The 14,171-nt window shown below is 38.6% G+C and overlaps 3 protein-coding genes across 3 annotated transcripts; all 3 read left to right on the forward strand.

Annotated features, from left to right (window-relative positions):
- Positions 1-669: 669 nt before the first annotated feature.
- LOC133648102 (protocadherin beta-15-like) lies at positions 670-4,781 on the forward strand. The gene is made up of 2 exons (XM_062043882.1): positions 670-3,105; positions 4,677-4,781. The coding sequence occupies exons 1-2, from the start codon at positions 712-714 to the stop codon at positions 4,779-4,781; spliced, it is 2,499 nt and encodes an 832-aa protein (XP_061899866.1). The 5' UTR covers positions 670-711.
- Positions 4,782-5,337: 556 nt separating this feature from the next.
- LOC133648103 (protocadherin beta-15-like) lies at positions 5,338-9,245 on the forward strand (the record flags this gene model as incomplete). The annotated part of the gene is made up of 3 exons (XM_062043884.1): positions 5,338-5,366; positions 5,730-8,091; positions 9,129-9,245. Coding segments are annotated over 3 exons (2,508 nt in total), but the record flags the coding sequence as incomplete, so codon positions are not given.
- Positions 9,246-10,627: 1,382 nt separating this feature from the next.
- Positions 10,628-13,152, forward strand: LOC133648104 (protocadherin beta-15-like). Its single transcript, XM_062043885.1, has one exon. The coding sequence runs from the start codon at positions 10,720-10,722 to the stop codon at positions 13,150-13,152; it is 2,433 nt and encodes an 810-aa protein (XP_061899869.1). The 5' UTR covers positions 10,628-10,719.
- The last annotated feature ends 1,019 nt before the right edge of the window (positions 13,153-14,171 follow it).

Below are 14,171 nucleotides of genomic sequence, written 5' to 3' on the forward strand. Positions count from 1 at the left end.
TCACTTTGTTTTTATCTTGCTTTTCCTTCTTATAATTATATCATAACTTTCCCCTAATTACTTTGTAACACTGAAAAATGTGTATGCTTCGTAAAATGTTGAATTAATTGAATTTGTTTGTACATGTATTTTTAAAAGAACATTTCTAAGCTAAAGATGCAGATCATTCATTTTTAGGATTTAAGAAGGAAGTTGGCAAGATGTAACTGCCTAAATATTTTAGTAGTCTACTGTTGTACGACAGTGAGATAACATGATAATTGTGTAATGTTTTAATTCTTTAAAGACGTGATTTTAAAAATGTGTATACATTTTTTTTTTAACTCTTTTTGAATATTAAACAATTATCTAAGGTCTCGGACATTTGCGGAATAATGGTCAGAAGTAGCAAAGAGAAAGACTGAAACATAAATCATTATTAAAGTGGACGATAGCTGTACAAAAAACTATATTCTCTCATTATTGTATGTTGATATGAATACAATGCAGCATATATATGACAACCGCAATTTTCTTACAGTACACATGGTGTCAGTAGAGACCAGCAGCAGATTCATGCAGGCTTCGTTTGTGCTGTGCAACACTCATTGTTGGATTCTAGTGTTCTTCAGAGCGTTAAAGGAGGACGACGAAGGCAAAAGGGGTTTTTAGTGGTCGAATGAGCTTTTGAAAATTGGAAGTGTGTTGTATTTTGTGCGTTAATATCAGAGGATGGCGCACACACGACGCATGGATCACAGATGCAGCTTCATCTTTTTCTTTGTTCTGCTCGATTGCGCACACGGAGACCTGAGCTATTCTGTACAAGAGGAGCTGAAACGTGGATCTATCATTGGAAATATCGCCAAGGATCTCGGATTGGAGGTGGGGAAACTGTCTGCTCGCAAGCCTCGTGTCGACATGGAAAGAAATGACAAACAGTATTGCGGAATAAACCTCCGGACAGGAGATTTAATGGTTGCTGACAGGATCGACCGAGAGGAGCATTGCGGTGAAAAACCTTCTTGTGTTCTAAGATTCGATCTGCTGCTGGAGAATCCTTTGGAACTACACAGGTTGTCTCTGCAAGTGCAGGACGTGAATGACAATGCGCCGATTTTCCCTAAAGATGTTGTGAGGCTGGAAATTAGTGAGTCTGCTGTCAAAGGAGCTAAATATCGCCTTAATGCAGCACATGATGCAGATATCAGCACAAATTCTGTCCAAAGCTACATTTTACAACGAAATGCTAATTTTGTGTTCCATATTCAGACAACCAATTCTGGCAATAAATACGGTGAACTGATTTTGGATAAGGAATTAGACAGAGAAGAACAGCAGGAATTAAAATTACTCCTTACAGCAGTGGATGGTGGTTCTCCTCCCAGATCTGGTACAGTAGTCATACATATCATTGTACTTGATGCTAATGACAACGCCCCAGTTTTTACTCAGGCTGTTTATACATCATCTGTCAAAGAAGACGCTGCACTTAAAACACCAGTTATTACTGTGAGCGCATCCGATGCAGACGAGGGTGTGAATGGCGAAGTAACATACCAGTTCAGTAGAATGTCTGATAAATCACGAAATATTTTTTCTCTCAGTGATAAAACTGGAGAAATATTTGTTACAGGCGAGATTGATTATGAAGAGGGATCTACGCATGAAGTGTTTGTTGAAGCTAAAGATGGTTATGGACTTTCTACAGAGACAAAAGTTGTAATTAATATAAATGATGTAAATGACAACGCTCCTGTGATCAATTTGAAGTCACTGTCTAATCCAGTACCAGAGAATGTGTCACCTGGTACAGAGGTGGGCATCATTAATGTTCAGGACAGAGACTCTGAGAAGAACGGACAAGTCCGCTGCTCTCTTCAGCAAAATGTCCCTTTTAAATTAGTTCCTTCAATTAAAAACTATTATTCTCTGGTGACTACTGGACAACTGGACCGTGAACTAGTGTCTGATTACAACATTACAATCAGTGCCACTGACGAGGGCTCTCCTCCTCTGTCCTCCTCTAAAAGTCTTCACTTATCTGTAGCAGACATCAACGACAACCCACCTGTGTTTGAGGAACAGTCCTACAGTGCATATGTGAGGGAAAATAACAAAGCTGGATCCACTTTATGTTCTGTTAGTGCTCGAGACCCCGACTGGAGACAGAACGGTACCGTGATTTATTCTCTGTTAGCCACTGAGGTGAACGGTGCCCCGGTGTCCTCCTATGTATCTGTTAACGGAGACACAGCTGTGATCCACGCTGTCAGGTCATTTGATTACGAACACTTGAGGAGTTTTAAAGTCCACGTCATGGCCAGAGACAACGGTTCTCCTCCGCTGAGCAGCAATGTGAGCGTCAGTGTGTTCATATCGGATGTGAATGACAACTCTCCTCAGATACTGTACCCCTCCCCAGAGGGTAACTCCTTCATGACAGAGCTGGTCCCCAAAGCTGCACACGGAGGCTCTGTGGTGTCCAAAGTGATAGCGGTGGACGCAGACTCCGGACAGAACGCCTGGCTGTCCTATCATATAGTCAAGTCCACTGATCCAGGACTTTTCACCATTGGTCTCCACAGTGGAGAGATCAGGACCCAGCGGGACATTTCTGAATCTGACAGCATGAAACAGAACCTGATTGTGGCAGTGAAAGATAACGGACAGCCCCCTCTCTCTGCCACCTGCTCCATGTATTTACTTATTTCTGACAACTTGGCTGAGGTGCCAGAACTGAAGGACATTTCTTATGAAGAGAAGAATTCCAAACTGACGTCTTATCTGATCATCGCGCTGGTGTCTGTGTCCACCTTCTTTCTGACCTTCATCATCATCATCCTGGGTGTGAGGTTTTGTCGCAGGAGAAAGCCCAGACTGTTGTTTGATGGAGCAGTTGCCATCCCCAGCGCGTATCTGCCTCCTAATTACGCAGATGTTGACGGCACAGGAACTTTACGCAGCACCTACAACTATGACGCCTACTTGACAACAGGTTCTAGAACCAGTGACTTTAAGTTTGTGTCTTCTTACAATGACAACACGCTGCCTGCTGACCAGACTCTGAGGAAAAGTCCTTCTGACTTTGTTGATGATCTTCATGATTCTTTCGACCCTTTGGAGGTAGGACCCTTTTGCCATTTTATGACACTGCCTGGATACATGCAGTCATTTTTAAGGAAGAACAATATTCATATATTGTTTATCACAGCAGTTTCTTGAGCAACATTATCATGGTTTGATATTACTGATATCCTATTGCATAATTTCGTGTCAAGATATTTTTCGTAGGTGACAAATGCTGAAAAGCAAAAAAAAGACTAAAATGACACATTTATAACCTTTTTGTGGTCGCTTTTGTTTAGTAGGTTGTGACTTGAGAAGAACTTGTTGTACATTTACGATTTTAATCATATTTTTTGATGCTATGCATTGTCAATCAACATTGTTAATCAAGATCTTTATATATATTTTTTATAATTGTGTGGTATTGTCTCAATTATCAGCTTCAGCAATGGTTGTGGACACAGATAGTGAACTTTAACCTTTCTGTTTATGTCTGACTGAAATAGTCATTACAGCTCATTTTAATTTGTTTTGCAATTTAAGTGTTTTATTCATTTTGGGTTTGTAAAATGCTGCAGGTTTTTGGATGCTGTACAGTATCAAACTTTGGACCATTGCATTTTATTTTGTATGTTTTAAATAATACGGTGGTAATCACACATAGCTTTTTCCATATATGTTCCTCTGAATGCCGAGGGAACTGCGAATCTGGAAAAAAAACAAAAAAAATCAGGCACTAAAAATATATACTTAATTGTAAAAATCATATTTATGAAAGTAAAAACACATTTACTCAGTTTACACAAAATCGTTTTACAAGTTATTATTTTTTGTACTATTTGTTTTCAGAAATGTTAACAGGTTTGGACTTAACTAAACATGTTTTTGCTGGTTACTGGTCAATTTGTTTTTGACAAAATGTTTACAAAAGATCTAAGGTATAGTATGATTTATTATCGTACATTAGACAATTGTGTTTCTGTAGACTTTCCTATTGATTGGTAGGCCTTTATTTTTTATTTTTTTTAAATTTTGTACACTTTAAGTTTTGTGTCAATTATCATCTTTAAATGGTATCATTGCAATCATCAACTGAAGCTTAACCAAGTGGACTCTAGTTTTGACTACCAGCGGTTGAAAGGGAGGATGACGTTTCCCCCTTTAAAGGTTTTTGAGGATCATTGGCTTCAGATCTCACTGTCCTTGTTTAATTGAGAGTTTGAGTGTGCATATTTTTTCTTTTTGCACTTTCGAACTGGTGGGAAACAGTTATGGGTGCATTATGGACAGCAAGCGAAAATGCTGTAAAAAAAAACTAACAAAAAGAAAAAAACATAAACACACGAAACAAAACGTTAAGTCAACATTTTTAAGAAGACGTAGACATGCAATAGTCTGTCTTTACTCAGTCCTTTGGAAAACTAACACATTGTGAATATGACACATTCAGTATCGTTCAAATACAGATCATCCTATATGAACATTTACATTTACACAACATTACATTTCGCAAAATGTGGTATTTATTTATTGGTTTTCTGTTTTATAAATCTTATAGGTCTACAGTAAACAAAAACAACTAAGTTGCCCAGGCTTAATCTGACAGTATTTATTGCTGATCTATTTAGGGTGTTCCACCTTCTCTGACCAAGTCACCTGGGATAGACTCCATCATGACTCTGAGTGAAAACCGATACATGTATGGAATCCTCAATATTTCGCTTTTGTGTTGAAAATTGTTATTTTCTTATCTTGCACCTGCTCTAACCACTAACAACGTAGATCTTTTGAACATTGACCTTGTTTGCCTTTTTTCTCTGATAGGAAACAAAACAGCCTATTGGTAAAGCTTCCTGTTGTGTATGGATCAATAGTGTATACTTCATTAATGTGGCTTTGGGGCTGAAACCAGCTGTTGTTTTTTAAATGTATTTTTAAAGTCACTTTGTTTTTATCTTGCTTTTCCTTCTTATAATTATATCATAACTTTCCCCTAATTACTTTGTAACACTGAAAAATGTGTATGCTTTGTAAAATTTTGAATTAATTGAATTTGTTTGTAAATGTATTTTTAAAAGAACATTTCTAAGCTAAAGATGCAGATCATTCAATTTTAGGCTTTAAGAAGGAAGCTGGCAAGATGTAACCGCCTAAATATTTTAGTAGTCTACTGTTGTACGACAGTGAGATAACATGATAATTGTGTAATGTTTTAATTCTTTAAAGACGTGATTTTAAAAATGTGTATACATTTTTTTTTTACTCTTTTTGAATATTAAACAATTATCTAAGGTCTCGGACATTTGCGGAATAATGGTCAGAAGTAGCAAAGAGAAAGACTGAAACATAAATCATTATTAAAGCGGACGATAGCTGTACAAAAAACTATATTCTCTCATTATTGTATGTTGATAATAATACAATGCAGCATATATATGACAACCGCAATTTTCTAACAGTACACATGGTGTCAGTAGAGACCAGCAGCAGATTCATGCAGGCTTCGTTTGTGCTGTGCAACACTCATTGTTGGATTCTAGTGTTCTTCAGAGCGTTAAAGGAGGACGACGAAGGCAAAAGGGTTTTTAGTGGTCGAATGAGCTTTTGAAAATTGGAAGTGTGTTGCATTTTGTGCATTAATATCAGAGGATGGCGCACACACGACGCATGGATCACAGATGCAGCTTCATCTTTTTCTTTGTTCTGCTCGATTGCGCACACGGAGACCTGAGCTATTCTGTACAAGAGGAGCTGAAACGTGGATCTATCATTGGAAATATCGCCAAGGATCTCGGATTGGAGGTGGGGAAACTGTCTGCTCGCAAGCCTCGTGTCGACATGGAAAGAAATGACAAACAGTATTGCGGAATAAACCTCCGGACAGGAGATTTAATGGTTGCTGACAGGATCGACCGAGAGGAGCATTGCGGTGAAAAACCTTCTTGTGTTCTAAAATTCGATCTGCTGCTGGAAAATCCTTTGGAACTACACAGGTTGTCTCTGCAAGTGCAGGACGTGAATGACAATGCGCCGATTTTCCCTAATGATGTTGTGAGGCTGGAAATTAGTGAGTCAGCTGACAAAGGAGCTAAATATCGCCTTAATGCAGCACATGACGCAGATATCAGCACAAATTCTGTTCAAAGCTACATTTTACAACGGAATGCTAATTTTGTGTTCCATATTCAGACAACCAATTCTGGCAATAAATACGGTGAACTGATTTTGGATAAGGAATTAGACAGAGAAGAACAGCAGGAATTAAAATTACTCCTTACAGCAGTGGATGGTGGTTCTCCTCCCAGATCTGGTACAGTAGTCATACATATCATTGTACTTGATGCTAATGACAACGCCCCAGTTTTTACTCAGGCTGTTTATACATCATCTGTCAAAGAAGACGCTGCACTTAAAACACCAGTTATTACTGTGAGTGCATCAGATGCAGACGAGGGTGTGAATGGCGAAGTAACATACCAGTTCAGCAGAATGTCTGATAAATCACGAAATATTTTTTCTCTCAGTGATAAAACCGGAGAAATATTTGTTACAGGCGAGATTGATTATGAAGAGGGATCTATGCATGAAGTGTTTGTTGAAGCTAAAGATGGTTATGGACTTTCTTCTGAGATAAAAGTTGTAATTAATATAAATGATGTAAATGACAACGCTCCTGTGATCAATTTAAAGTCACTGTCTAATCCAGTACCAGAGAATGTGTCACCTGGTACAGAGGTGGGCATCATTAATGTTCAGGACAGAGACTCTGAGAAGAATGGACAGGTCCGCTGCTTCCTTCAACAAAATATCCCTTTTAAGTTAGTTCCTTCTATTAAAAACTATTATTCTCTGGTGACTACTGGACAACTGGACCGTGAACTAGTGTCTGATTACAACATTACAATCAGTGCCACTGACGAGGGCTCTCCTCCTCTGTCCTCCTCTAAAAGTCTCCACTTATCTGTAGCAGACATCAACGACAACCCACCTGTGTTTGAGGAACAGTCCTACAGTGCATATGTGAGTGAAAATAACAAAGCTGGCTCCACTTTATGTTCCGTTAGTGCTCGAGACCCCGACTGGAGACAGAATGGTACCGTGATTTATTCTCTATTAGCCACTGAGGTGAACAGTGCCCCGGTGTCCTCCTATGTATCTGTTAACGGAGACACAGGTGTGATCCACGCTGTCAGGTCGTTTGATTATGAACACCTGAGGAGTTTTAAAGTCCACGTCATGGCCAGAGACAACGGTTCTCCTCCGCTGAGCAGCAACGTGAGCGTCAGTGTGTTCATATCGGATGTGAATGACAACTCTCCTCAGATACTGTACCCCTCCCCAGAGGGTAACTCCTTCATGACAGAGCTGGTCCCCAAAGCTGCACACGGAGGCTCTGTGGTGTCCAAAGTGATAGCGGTGGACGCAGACTCCGGACAGAACGCCTGGCTGTCCTATCATATAGTCAAGTCCACTGATCCGGGACTTTTCACCATTGGTCTCCACAGTGGAGAGATCAGGACCCAGCGGGACATTTCTGAATCTGACAGCATGAAACAGAACCTGATTGTGGCAGTGAAAGATAACGGACAGCCCCCTCTCTCTGCCACCTGCTCCATGTATTTACTTATTTCTGACAACTTGGCTGAGGTGCCAGAACTGAAGGACATTTCTTACGAGGAGAAGAATTCCAAACTGACGTCTTATCTGATCATCGCGCTGGTGTCTGTGTCCACCTTCTTTCTGACCTTCATCATCATCGTCCTGGGTGTGAGGTTTTGTCGCAGGAGAAAGCCCAGACTGTTGTTTGATGGAGCAGTTGCCATCCCCAGCGCGTATCTGCCTCCTAATTACGCAGATGTTGACGGCACAGGAACTTTACGCAGCACCTACAACTATGACGCCTACTTGACAACAGGTTCTAGAACCAGTGACTTTAAGTTTGTGTCTTCTTACAATGACAACACGCTGCCTGCTGACCAGACTCTGAGGAAAAGTCCTTCTGACTTTGTTGATGAGCTTCATGATTCTTTCGACCCTTTGGAGGTAGGACCCTTTTGCCATTTTATGACAATGCCTGAATAAATGCACTCATTGCTTAGGAAGAACATATATTTATTAATTGATTATCATGGCAGTTTCTTCAGCAACATTATTATCATGGTTTGATATTACTGATATCCTAATGTATAATTTTGTGTCAAGATATCATTTTTCTGAGATAACTTATACTGAAAAGTAAAAAAAAGACTAAAATGACACAATCATAACCTTTTTGTAATGGCTTTACCTGTGTGGTCACTTATGTTTATTCAGTTTTGCTTTGAGAAGAATTGATTGTACATGTCTTTGCCAACAACATTGTTAATCAAGATCTTTATATTTTTTTATAATTTTGTGGTATTGTCTCAATTATCAGCTTAAGCAATGGTTGTTGACACCTTTGACCTTTATATTTAAATCTGACTGAAATTGTCATTACGGCCTTTTTAATTTGTTTTGCAATTTAAGTGTTTTGTTCATTTTGGGTTTGTAAAATGAAGCGGGTTTTTGGATGTTGTACAGTATCAACGGTTTTACTGTTTTATTTTATTTTTCATTTTTTAAATAATACGGTGCCAATCACAAATAGTTATTCCGTGTATTGTCTTCTGAAGGCAGAGGGAAGTGAGAATCTGTAAAAAGAAAAGACAAATCAGGCACTGAAAACAAACACTAAATTGTAAAAATCATATTTATGAAAGTAAAAACATATTTACTCAGTTTACTCAAAATCGGTTTACCAGTTATCATTATATATTTACTATTTGTTTTCTGAAAAGTTAACAGGTTTGGACTAAACTAAACATGTTTTTGCTGGTTACTGGTTATTTTGTTTTTGACAAAATGTTTACAATTGAAGGTGGTATGATATATTATCGCACATCAGACAATTGCGATTTTCTGTATATGCTACAAGATGTCTCAACACTTTCTTATCAATTGGTAGGCCTTTAGTTTTTCGTTTTTTAACATGTCGTACATTTTGAGTTTAGATGTCAATTATCATGTTTAAATTGTATCATTGTTATCGTCAACTGAAGCTTAACCAAGTGGACTCTATTTCTGGCTACCAGCTATCGAAAGGGAGGATGACGTTCCCCCCTTTAAAAGTTTTTGAGGCTAATTGGCTTCAGATCTCACTGTCCTTGTTCAATTGAGACTTTTGAGTTTGTATATTTTTTATTTTTGCCCTTTTGAACTGGTGGGAAACAGTTATGGGTGTATCACGGACATCAAGCGAAAATGCCGTAACAAAAAAAAACAAAAAAAACACACAAAACAAAACGTTAATTCAACATTTTTAAGAAGATGTTCAACTTGTATGTAAATATATATATTGTGTTAAAATGCAAAGAACGTAAACATGCAGTAGTCTGTCTTTACTCATAAGTCCTTTGGCAAACTAGCACATTGTGAATATGACACATTCAGTATCGTTCAAATACAGATCATCCTATATGAACATTTACATTTACACAACATTACATTTCGCAAAATGTGGTAATTTGTTGTAATTTTCTGTTTTATAAATATTATAGGTCTACAGTAAAAAAAAAAAAAAACTAAATTGCCAAGGTGTAATCTGACAGTATTTATTGGTGATCTATTTAGGGTGTTCCACCTTCTCTGACCAAGTCACCTGGGATAGACTCCATCATGACTCTGAGTGAAAACCGATACATGTATGGAATCCTCAATATTTCGCCTTTGTGTTGAAAATTGTTATTTTCTTATCTTGCACCTGCTCTAACCACTAACAATGTAGATCTTTTGAACATTGACCTTGTTTGCCTTTTTTCTCTGATAGGAAACAAAACATCCTATTGGTAAAGCTTCCTGTTGTGTATGGATCAATAATGTATACTTCATTAATGTGGCTTTGGGGCTGAAACCAGCTGTTGTTTTTTAAATGTATTTTTAAAGTGACTTTGTTTTTATCTTGCTTTTCCTTCTTATAATCATATCATAACTTTCCCCTAATTACTTTGTAACACTGAAAAATGTGTATGCTTTGTAAAATTTTGAATTCATTGAATTTGTTTGTACATGTATTTTTAAAAGAACATTTCTAAGCTAAAGATGCAGATCATTCAATTTTAGGCTTTAAGAAGGAAGCTGGCAAGATGTAACCGCCTAAATATTTTAGTAGTCTACTGTTGTACAACAGTGAGATAACATGATAATTGTGTAATGTTTTAATTCTTTAAAGACGTGATTTTAAAAATGTGTATACATTTTTTTTAACTCTTTTTGAATATTAAACAATTATCTAAGGTCTCGGACATTTGCGGAATAATGGTCAGAAGTAGCAAAGAGAAAGACTGAAACATAAATCATTATTAAAGCGGACGATAGCTGTACAAAAAACTATATTCTCTCATTATTGTATGTTGATATGAATACAATGCAGCATATATATGACAACCGCAATTTTCTTAAAGTACACATGGTGTCAGTAGAGACCAGCAGCAGATTCATGCAGGCTTCGTTTGTGCTGTGCAACACTCATTGTTGGATTCTAGTGTTCTTCAGAGCGTTAAAGGAGGAGGACGAAGGCAAAAGGGTTTTTAATGGTCGAATGAGCTTTTGAAAATTGGAAGTGTGTTGCATTTTGTGCGTTAATATCAGAGGATGGCGCACACACGACGCATGGATCACAGATGCAGCTTCATCTTTTTCTTTGTTCTGCTCGATTGCGCACACGGGGACCTGAGCTATTCTGTACAAGAGGAGCTGAAACGTGGATCTATCATTGGAAATATCGCCAAGGATCTCGGATTGGAGGTGGGGAAACTGTCTGCTCGCAAGCCTCGTGTCGACATGGAAAGAAATGACAAACAGTATTGCGGAATAAACCTCCGGACAGGAGATTTAATGGTTGCTGACAGGATCGACCGAGAGGAGCATTGCGCTGAAAAACCTTCATGTGTTCTAAGATTCGATCTGCTGCTGGAGAATCCTTTGGAACTACACAGGTTGTCTCTGCAAGTGCAGGACGTGAATGACAATGTGCCGATTTTCCCTAATGATGTTGTGAGGCTGGAAATTCGTGAGTCTGCTGTCAAAGGAGCTAAATACCGCCTTAATGCAGCACATGATGCAGATATCAGCACAAATTCTGTTCAAAGCTACATTTTACAACGAAATGCTAATTTTGTGTTCCATATTCAGACGACCAATTCTGGCAGTAAATACGGTGAACTGATTTTGGATAAGGAATTAGACAGAGAAGAACAGCAGGAATTAAAATTACTCCTTACAGCAGTGGATGGTGGTTCTCCTCCCAGATCTGGTACAGTAGTCATACATATCATTGTACTTGATGCTAATGACAACGCCCCAGTTTTTACTCAGGCTGTTTATACGTCATCTGTCAAAGAAGGCGCTGCACTTAAAACACCAGTTATTACTGTGAGTGCATCAGATGCAGACGAGGGTGTAAATGGCGAAGTAACCTACCGGTTCAGCAGAATGTCTGTTAAATCACGAAATATTTTTTCTCTCAGTGATAAAACTGGAGGTATATTTGTTACAGGCGAGATTGATTATGAAGAGGGATCAACGCATGAAGTGTATGTCGAAGCTAAAGATGGTTATGGACTTTCTACTGAGACAAAAGTTGTAATTAATATAAATGATGTAAATGACAACGCTCCTGTGATCAATTTAAAGTCATTGTCTAATCCAGTACCAGAGAATGTGTCACCTGGTACAGAGGTGGGCATCATTAATGTTCAGGACAGAGACTCTGAGATGAATGGACGGGTACGCTGCTCCCTTCAACAAAATGTCCCCTTTAAGTTAGTTCCTTCTATTAAAAACTATTATTCTCTGGTGACTACTGGACAACTGGACCGTGAACTAGTGTCTGATTACAACATTACAATCAGTGCCACTGACGAGGGCTCTCCTCCTCTGTCCTCCTCTAAAAGTCTCCACTTATCTGTAGCAGACATCAACGACAACCCACCTGTGTTTGAGGAACAGTCCTACAGTGCATATGTGAGTGAAAATAACAAAGCAGGCTCCACTTTATGTTCCGTTAGTGCTCGAGACCCCGACTGGAGACAGAATGGTACCGTGATTTATTCTCTATTAGCCACTGAGGTGAACAGTGCCCCGGTGTCCTCCTATGTATCTGTTAACGGAGACACAGGTGTGATCCACGCTGTCAGGTCGTTTGATTATGAACACCTGAGGAGTTTTAAAGTCCACGTCATGGCCAGAGACAACGGTTCTCCTCCGCTGAGCAGCAACGTGAGCGTCAGTGTGTTCATATCGGATGTGAATGACAACTCTCCTCAGATACTGTACCCCTCCCCAGAGGGTAACTCCTTCATGACCGAGCTGGTCCCCAAAGCTGCACACGGAGGCTCTGTGGTGTCCAAAGTGATAGCGGTGGACGCAGACTCCGGACAGAACGCCTGGCTGTCCTATCATATAGTCAAGTCCACTGATCCGGGACTTTTCACCATTGGTCTCCACAGTGGAGAGATCAGGACCCAGCGGGACATTTCTGAATCTGACAGCATGAAACAGAACCTGATTGTGGCAGTGAAAGATAACGGACAGCCCCCTCTCTCTGCCACCTGCTCCATGTATTTACTTATTTCTGACAACTTGGCTGAGGTGCCAGAACTGAAGGACATTTCTTACGAGGAGAAGAATTCCAAACTGACGTCTTATCTGATCATCGCGCTGGTGTCTGTGTCCACCTTCTTTCTGACCTTCATCATCATCGTCCTGGGTGTGAGGTTTTGTCGCAGGAGAAAGCCCAGACTGTTGTTTGATGGAGCAGTTGCCATCCCCAGCGCGTATCTGCCTCCTAATTACGCAGATGTTGACGGCACAGGAACTTTACGCAGCACCTACAACTATGACGCCTACTTGACAACAGGTTCTAGAACCAGTGACTTTAAGTTTGTGTCTTCTTACAATGACAACACGCTGCCTGCTGACCAGACTCTGAGGAAAAGTCCTTCTGACTTTGTTGATGAGCTTCATGATTCTTTCGACCCTTTGGAGGTAGGACCCTTTTGCCATTTTATGACAATGCCTGAATAAATGCACTCATTGCTTAGGAAGAACATATATTTATTAATTGATTATCATGGCAGTTTCTTCAGCAACATTATTATCATGGTTTGATATTACTGATATCCTAATGTATAATTTTGTGTCAAGATATCATTTTTCTGAGATAACTTATACTGAAAAGTAAAAAAAAGACTAAAATGACACAATCATAACCTTTTTGTAATGGCTTTACCTGTGTGGTCACTTATGTTTATTCAGTTTTGCTTTGAGAAGAATTGATTGTACATGTCTTTGCCAACAACATTGTTAATCAAGATCTTTATATTTTTTTATAATTTTGTGGTATTGTCTCAATTATCAGCTTAAGCAATGGTTGTTGACACCTTTGACCTTTATATTTAAATCTGACTGAAATTGTCATTACGGCCTTTTTAATTTGTTTTGCAATTTAAGTGTTTTGTTCATTTTGGGTTTGTAAAATGAAGCGGGTTTTTGGATGTTGTACAGTATCAACGGTTTTACTGTTTTATTTTATTTTTCATTTTTTAAATAATACGGTGCCAATCACAAATAGTTATTCCGTGTATTGTCTTCTGAAGGCAGAGGGAAGTGAGAATCTGTAAAAAGAAAAGACAAATCAGGCACTGAAAACAAACACTAAATTGTAAAAATCATATTTATGAAAGTAAAAACATATTTACTCAGTTTACTCAAAATCGGTTTACCAGTTATCATTATATATTTACTATTTGTTTTCTGAAAAGTTAACAGGTTTGGACTAAACTAAACATGTTTTTGCTGGTTACTGGTTATTTTGTTTTTGACAAAATGTTTACAATTGAAGGTGGTATGATATATTATCGCACATCAGACAATTGCGATTTTCTGTATATGCTACAAGATGTCTCAACACTTTCTTATCAATTGGTAGGCCTTTAGTTTTTCGTTTTTTAACATGTCGTACATTTTGAGTTTAGATGTCAATTATCATGTTTAAATTGTATCATTGTTATCGTCAACTGAAGCTTAACCAAGTGGACTCTATT

This window comes from Entelurus aequoreus, linkage group LG04, assembly GCF_033978785.1.
Source record: "Entelurus aequoreus isolate RoL-2023_Sb linkage group LG04, RoL_Eaeq_v1.1, whole genome shotgun sequence".
In the NCBI taxonomy this organism is placed as follows: Eukaryota; Metazoa; Chordata; class Actinopteri; order Syngnathiformes; family Syngnathidae; genus Entelurus; species Entelurus aequoreus.

Bases quoted from the DNA above. Each gene is read 5' to 3' on its own strand.
- LOC133648102 (XM_062043882.1), top strand. From the start codon at position 712: ATGGCGCACACACGACGCATGGATCACAGATGCAGCTTCATCTTTTTC. The intron at 3,106-4,676 runs GTAGGACCCTTT...TGATCTATTTAG, and splicing joins ATTCTTTCGACCCTTTGGAG to GGTGTTCCACCTTCTCTGAC.
- LOC133648104 (XM_062043885.1), top strand. From the start codon at position 10,720: ATGGCGCACACACGACGCATGGATCACAGATGCAGCTTCATCTTTTTC.